This window comes from Sphaerodactylus townsendi, linkage group LG02 (assembly GCF_021028975.2).
Source record: "Sphaerodactylus townsendi isolate TG3544 linkage group LG02, MPM_Stown_v2.3, whole genome shotgun sequence".
In the NCBI taxonomy this organism is placed as follows: Eukaryota; Metazoa; Chordata; class Lepidosauria; order Squamata; family Sphaerodactylidae; genus Sphaerodactylus; species Sphaerodactylus townsendi.
The window spans coordinates 93,940,287-93,948,708 of NC_059426.1; the positions used below are offsets into that span (position 1 = coordinate 93,940,287).

Genomic DNA, 8,422 nt, shown 5'->3' on the forward strand with positions numbered 1-8,422 from the left:
AACATGCCTCAGGCCCCCAAGGCTGTTGCGTGGCAGCTTGAAGTCAATGAGTTCATAGAAGTCACTGAGTTCATAGAATCATAGAGTTGCCAGATCTCTGACAAATGCACTCATATTGTGGGCTTGAAGACTCCATATTTAACATGTGCTGAACAATCCAGAGTCCACTTCCTGGAACAGATGTCAGTTTTTGATGACATCTTATGCTAATTATGCTTAAACTAATTATGGATGCTATTGTGCACTTTTGAGGACAAGAACTGGTGAGTTTGAAAGGGGGAGCTGGGGGAGCTTCTGTCCTGTACATAGATAAGCATTCTTCCTGGCCTTCTTTATCTCTGCATCTCTCCCCAAAGTCCCACTTTGCTTAATTACTTTGCAAACTGTACCTCATTTCCTCCAAGACACATCCTTATTAAATACTATTTCCCCTTAAGTCATAGACATAACACAAACATGTTCCTTTATTCCCTTTCCCCTCAAGCTACCATAACTTTCTCTTAACCTGTCCCTTCCTTCATTAAATTTCCAAACATTTTTAGTATTTCCATTCCCCACCCCCTGCATCACTTTTGATGCACACACACAATCCTTTCTGTCAGCACTTCTGCATAAATTTCTGCATAACTCTTCACCCATCAAAAATGATTTCAAGCACAGAAGGGGGTGGGGGAGTTCCAGTCAGTAGTGCTTAATGAATAATGAAACTAACAAAACACAGCATGCTGCCCTTCCCCAAACATTTTTCCCAATCTAAAACAAATACTTGTGGATTGTTAACTCGTGATCCACTAACTTTATTCACTGAAGATTATGGCATGATTTCCTATATTAAATTTTCCCTATAGTGATATAAACTCTCAAATAAAATATACATTACTGGAATCATTAGCTGTCCAGTCCCTAAACTAAAGGTGGGAAAACATCCTGAACTCTAGACATTTCGGTATTTCCTATAGAGATGTCACATGAAATCATGAAGCCATCCATAGCAATTATAAGGTCTGAAATGTCTTCATAGTGAACTAGAACCAATACATATACTGTCTTTCCCCCCAACTAAAGGTGTTTGGTTCCCTCTGCTGGATGAAAGTCAGACCTGCAGGATTACCTTATGAAAGAACTTAATTTCTGGAGCAAAAGCTATTATTATCAATAACAGTAGCAAAACACCTACTGCTATGGTTGGAGGACTCCCGCTAGCACTCTTTGTTATCTGCAGCTATTCTGAGCATGACTGCAGGGGAAAAATAAATTGCCAATGTCAGACATAGTGTGACATCACTTCTAGCAAAAACTTAAGAGGAGATGTCATGCAGCTCTAGAAACTACTGAAAACCCTATGATTTTACCACAGAATTTCCAGTGATCCTTTGAGCGACACGACATCACTTCCAGTTTTTTCCAAAATGACATAATGCCATGCACCACCATGTCTCTATACCCAAAGCTTCTGCCAGTTCTCAGGCATCATTATAATGGTTGAAATTTATATGGAGGGAAGATTGGTAAATTGCAAGGACCTCTGTGGTGAAGCAGAATATAATTCTGCATGTTGTGTTTTCTGACATTTATTGAATCTACTGTGGGATCCCGTCCAACCAGGGTTAAGTTAGTGTCAAGACTGGATGACAAGCTTTGCCTTATAATGCCCCCAAAGATTGTATTTCTGAGACTTAGTATATAAATCTTGACAGCTCATAATGCTCACTTTCAAAAATGAAGGTGAACATTTCAGTCCTTCTCTGTATCAAGCTGATGTTTATTCCCCACTTACCTGGGTTGCTATTAATTCAGCAGGTTGAAGCAGTAGAAAGGTAGTGTCCTTCACTGCCAGTATCCCTCTCCCTGCATCTCAGACACTATTTGGGTAGCATCTGGGACTTCCTGCTCCCCAAGCCCTACCCCCGGCCTCAGTGCTTATAAAAGAAGGTCTCCAAGGCTGGGACTGCAGTCTCTTCTGGCCTGCCCAGAGAGGGGGTGTCATAAGAGACTGCAGACTGCCAGCTGGGAGCCCATCCGGCAAGGGGGGGAGGGAGGGGGGAGGGTTGAGGCGCTTGGAGGCAGAAGGCAGTCCTCCCATTTTTGCATGCCTTGGACGGGATCAAGGCATGCGAAAACGACAAGGCAGCAGAACTTCCTGGTCACATGGGGGGTTGATTTTGCACCCCCCACATGACCAGAAGAGTGGCGCCTGGGGATAAGGGGTACCCCTTTCCCTAGGCAGATACACCACTGCTGCTACAGCCAAATACTATCAAAACAGATTACAAACCACACTATCACCTTGGACTACTAAACATTTGTCGGGTTTTGCATATGGACATCAGATTTATTACTGTGGAGACAACCCTCCGATCACCCTGTGCTTGATGTCGTGCTCTGAAGTGGCGGGATGAGCCCCCAGGAATGTGCTTCAGTGGCGGTACAGTCCAACTCCCTGCCCTTCAACCCTACCCTGAACCTCTTCACAGCCTTCTCACTCATCAGCATCCAATTGCAGAACACTTTCTTTCTGCATCCCGAAAATACAACGGCTGCTTCCACATGATGTCTTTTGGAGCCCACCAGGTGAAAGAGAGCAATAACACATTGCATTATAAAAAGACAACTACAGGAAGCTGCTGCAAAATATGCGAAACCATCAGTCCACAGACAGGCTGTGAGGAAATGTGCTGCATGTCACCCCAAAGTGCACAAACAGGCTATAAAGAAGTATGTTGAATGTCACCCCGAAATTCATAGAGAGCCTGTGATGAAGTATGCAGAGCGAAGCACGGGTGCCCTGCTAGTATAAAATATTGTTCACAGGAAACATTCCACTATAATGCAACCATTTAGCTGCTAATCTAACCAGCATTACCTCAAGATCTCTCAAGTGAATGAAAAAGAAGAAACAGCAATAGACTCAAAACCTCTTTCCAGGAATTGTAGAAATAAGTTGTTCAGAACTGAGGGAAAGTGTGTGACTTTATTTATTGTGAGCCTTTCAAAAGCAGAAACTAGTCTTCAGAAAGCTAAATCTAAGAGGAGGAGTTTCCATCATGTAATGTCAAAAGGATAGTTGCAAAGGTTTTGAATTAATTTGTTTTTCTGAAACCATTGTTCATGTGCATGCAAGTTTCTGCATTAATAACTTCAGAAGCTGGATTTCTTGGTATAAAATATTTCATATAGATAAAAGTGGGAACCTGTAAGGACTTATGTGAGGCATTTCATTTCCTCCTCCCCCACCATTTTTCTTTCTCTTTCCTGAAAGTCCCTTAGCCTCTCCTCCTTTTCCTGCATCTTTTTTGGGGACTGTCTAATTCAAAGAGAAGATACAGTGTAGTAATTAGTAAGAGAGCAAAGAAAACTGTACCCACAAAGATGCAGTTACAAAGTGTAAACAATTCAGTTAAGCATCTATTACCAAAAAAAACCCTTTATATGTCATATACTATTAACTTCATGCCAATTCAACAAAGTAACTATAACAAAAGAAAAGAATCACATCATAAGTGTGTAAAATGCAAACAACTCAAACATTAATACAGAAATCTGCAGTACTGATCACATACCACCGGATGTCACTGTAAAACAGTATATGGTAAAGTACCATGTAACAGTCATGATACAGGAAATAAAGCAATGCTCAAACACAAAGTTTAAATTTCATTAATGGAAATTTCAGTTGATAAATAGCATAAATTCCAAGTCCCTTCCTGCAGGACCCCAGTTGTCCCTTGTTTCATGTTTGTCTTTGTCAGGAAAGATCAATCAAAATAATGTTGTATAATTTATTTTATTTCTTTATTTATTATCATATTTATATACTGCCCCATCTTCCTCTGGATGAAAGTAGGTTCATTAATTTTTACAAAAAATGCTGTTCAGAATATACATCCATATCTTGTAATTCCATCAGAGATATTGCACTTTATGTTTGTTTCATATCTCTCATACTAGCAGTTAAGCCTGTTGTGCTGAACAAAACAACAGGCTCTAGGCAGCTGTTGGTAGTGGGAGTAGCAGTGAGGCAGGATCAGTTTAAATCAGTCGTGAATGTTATAAGATTGCTGGCAAGCTGTTGAGGGAAGGGGTTTTGTTTGTTTGTTTGTTTATGTTATAATGAAGAAACAACTCCATCTTTGCCCAACAATTTGTCCAAAAAGAATCAAGCCACAGCAGGGTTTGTGGAGGGGAAAGTTCTCGGGAGGGGGTATAATGGCAGACACTCCACCAACCAAAGAAGTCATTTTCTCCTGGGGAGTTGTGTCCTCTAGTTTTGCATTCAGTTGGAACATGAGATCTCTGTGCTTCACCTGTAGTTTGGCAAGCTGTTGATGCAAGGGTGTTCTTTTTTTAATGAAGAAACAACTGGAGCTTCCCCTCCTTTCCTTTTCTTTCCCCTCCTCCCTTTTTCTTTGTTTCCTGCTGAATTGAGCCAGATTTTACATCTCTCCATCCTTCTTTTTGAAAGTCTCTTTTACTACTCCTGGAAACTGATGTCACTGAATTGTAATTGGTGATTTCCCTTTCATGTTGGTTTAAAGTGTGATAAAGGGAATCAGAGTTGGGGTGCAGTCTTTTTTGCTAGGATATATTTGAGGATTTAAATAGTTATGCCTGTATATGCTGCTATGTTTTATATTGATTACTATGTATATTGATCAAATAAAAATAAATTAAAAATGAAAATAAATAAATATAATTATTCAAATAAAATAAATACAAATGATGTACAAAATACTGACCTAGCTGTTAGGGGACAGGAGACAGTGAACAACTGTTTTCCCATATATCAAGGTTTCTACTGTGCCTATGCTGACCTTGGAAGCAAGATTTCTATGCATAGCATTGCAGGCTAAGCAGGTCATATGTATGGTGAGGCCATGTGTAAACATTGCTTCTGAGTTGGCTTTTAGCTCCTGACTGCAGCTGATTTTTTTTAGCTCTGCAGAATAGACTGTACAGGAGCTATGTGGAAAGCAGCAGCTGTAGCCTCACTGGATACGTAATCCAACTGTGTCAGATGATAGGTAGGTGTTCTGCCAAAGGTGGATGTTGCTGTGTCGGGGGGAAGGGAGAGAGAGAAAGAGCCTCACCTGTGCCTCAGAATGATTTCATTACAAATCAGACCTTCCCAGATTAGAACTACGTTCTGCTAAATATGGGTAGAACCAGTGTATCCCCACTGACATTTAGCAGAAAGCCCCCACTATAATAGAAGCCCTGTCTTTCTATTATAATGCCAATGGGTTACCAATGCAGCTGGTAAACAAATTGGCTGTTCACTAAACCAAATAATTTTTCAGCTGTTTCTGAGCTTTTCTTATCCTCGTGTGAGATTCAGAAATAAAGAACAAACATTCATTTTCTTCTTTATCTTTGACTTTAAAATGTAACACTTTAATGTCTTTGACTTGGATGTATTTATATTGGTTGACACAGCAACACATTTTGCAAGCCGCTTTAAGTCTGGTAGACACATCAGCTGCAGTGGTTGTGCATGGGTTTCCCCTTCAACCCTCCACATTTGCACTGCAGCAGCTACACATTCTACAACATACCTTAGTTCACTGTAATTTTTTTTGCCTTCTTGAAACCAGATTCTAGCCTTTAATTTTTAGTCATTTATTTTTAAAGCATTCTACTTGTAAAAGTTTCTTGTTGTTAAAGTAACAGGTATACTTTTAAAAATAGTACTCTCTATAGAACCCTATAACCTTATGGATTCTTCCAGATTCCATTGTTTCCAAGGCAGCAGCTGTGGTTGCTGCGCCATCAGGAACAACCCCATGAACCATGAGCCATCACCAGCAGCCTCCACCACCTCCTCGACCACCAGCCCCTCTATATTTCCCCTCCCTCTATGACCGAACCGCACCAAGCACCACCCAAGCTGACTGCAGTCTATGGCGGAAACTTTTTGTGCCATTGAGAGGGGGTGAAGCAGCATCAACTGGACCTCAGAGACCTCCACCTGGACTAGGACTTCTCCCACCTGCCAATGAACATTACTGCCCACCTCCCTGGCCAGCTGGCCTAGCCCCCATTCCCTATGAGCCACTGCGCTTCTTCTGTCCTGCTGCAGAGAGCACTGTCCAGTGTGGAGCTGGGGCACATCAACAGCAACAGCCAGATGGGGAGATCTGTGAGCTAGGCATTCGTCTAAAGGAGCTAGAATTACTGGCACTCACTGGAGATGGTTCAGACCCACAACAGTGTGAGTACCACAAACATAAGTTGAGTGTGAAGTAATCCCAAATCTTCTCAACATAGAGCTCCTATATTGTTCAATGAATCTCTCAGTCTTAACATAACTATCCTCCTCAATATCATTGCCACAACACCTCAGATATGCCACTTAACATCTGTGGCGTGACACTCTGAAATAAGCACACTAATGGTGCAATACAATTCAACACTGAATTCAGGACTTCACCAAATCTCTGTTCCACAATAGCATCTCAACAATGAATCACATGAGCATGAGTCCTGTGCCTTGACCACGAATATATTTTAAATTCCTCCAATCAGGCCCTATAGTTCTGAAAAGGGTTCCCCACAAGCTTTACTAGGTTCTGTTTAGGGCAGGTTTCTGTATTTGCATAGAAGAACAGTTCAGAAAATTCCTGCCTCTTGCATATGCAGTAGGATAGGATGCACCAAAAATGTCACTTCTGTACACATGACTAAAAGACTCAGAGCCATTTTCTTAAAGAAATCTGGCAACTTTAATATTGGTACCCACGTGTACCATATTTCAACGCTCCCAACCAGTTTCAATATTTCCCATAAAGAAGCCAATGTCCTGTCAGTTGTGTTGTCATATCTCACCTTGAGATCCAAATAATACCATTAAATTCTCCCAATGTAGAAAAGATTTGGCAGATGCAGTTTTCCTGCCCACTCCTCTTCTGATCCTGTTATCCAGTACTAATGAGGTATGCCATGCTGCAAATGGGAGTGCAAGACCAATGTCAGGAACATCAAAGGAATAAGTAAGAACTGTTGCTACTTGGTCAATTTAAGGAGGATTCTGATGATACCATTCAGATCTCTCATTTGCAGTCTGGCAACCCAATCCACATGGTTTCAATCAAAGCTTCCATTCTCAACACGCACAACTTCCAAGCATTAGTGTAGTCAGTCAATACAGGCCCTTACCACTAAACTAATAATGCCTAACAATTATTTTTAAAATGCATCACAAGAACTTTGGAATCATATATCTATCAAAAGTCTGGAAAGAAGCTAGAAATGACAGACAATTAAGTTGATTTGGTGAATTTTACTTGTCAAAACATAATAATAAAAACTATTATTTTCCTCCTTGGGTTAAAAGAAAGGGAGAGTCCTTTGCTGTAGCACTGAGCAACTACACAGTTGCTGTAGTGTTAGAAGTTTGGGACCCAATGGAGAAGTTCCAGTAGCCCATAGCATAGGATACAAGGAGTTAGCACAGGAGCACAGGTTTAAAGAGCTGTGCTCATATATCAACTCAGAGGTTCCCACCTAATCGCTACTGCTGCTGCTTAGGTACTGGAGAGTGCTGGCTCCCTGCCCTGGGCCAAAGAAGTGAGAAGTGAGTTTGCATTGATACTTGAAGGTAATTCTGTGCTGTGCTGCAACACATAAGATTAGACTTTTCATAAGGTTACTTTCACTAACGAGGAATTCATTCTATTGTCATCTTGCTATGTGATTGTCCCAAAGACTACATTTTATATCTTTCAGCTCTTTAATTAGATTACATTAACTAGATCAGCAAGCTGTGTGCTGCCTCCCAAATTACTGAACATTTGTATTGTTGACCAACTCATATCACCATCTGTTCTTTTCTAGATAAACTTCTAAAGGCACTAAAAGACGAAAAGACACAAAATGTAATGGCAGGACTCCCTCCGAAGAAACATTCACATGCATTGTGAGAGCTATTTCAGTCTGACTTATAGTAATGGACTACATTATAGTAATGGACTCATTTGTATTATGTATTATATTGACAACTAGGCATTTTTCTCCTTTACTGCTGAGCTGGAAATTGACAATTCATTCTTCAATTAGCATTTTGTATATTGTTTCATCTAAGACTGTAAATTTCAAATACAAAGCAACCTTAAATTTCAGTCTTGTAATTCTTCAACAGCTGTCTGAATTTGAGTTCACAACCGAATAGTTACATCTTATTCATCTTAAATATGGACATTTCAAGTACATATTTGAGTTGAAACTTTGCCTAAAAGGCCCATCACAGGCACAGTATCACAACCTATGATGTCATGGTGGCTCATGACAAATGCATGGCATTACAATTGCCTCCACTCACGAATTCAGCAACCAGGCATAAACTTGATAGTTAACAAGTGGAGTGCAAAAGTAATGTAAGTGCATGTGTGTTAGGAAATACAGGAAGGAAAGTCCTTCTCCAATAGCA

The 8,422-nt window shown here is 40.5% G+C and overlaps 1 protein-coding gene across 1 annotated transcript; it reads left to right on the forward strand.

Moving 5' to 3' along the window:
• The first annotated feature begins 5,787 nt into the window (after positions 1 to 5,787).
• LG02H11orf91 (linkage group 02 C11orf91 homolog) lies at positions 5,788 to 7,916 on the forward strand. Its single transcript, XM_048484582.1, has 2 exons — positions 5,788 to 6,208; positions 7,831 to 7,916. Exons 1-2 carry the CDS (start codon positions 5,788 to 5,790, stop codon positions 7,914 to 7,916), a joined length of 507 nt encoding a protein of 168 aa, XP_048340539.1.
• Positions 7,917 to 8,422: the final 506 nt, after the last annotated feature.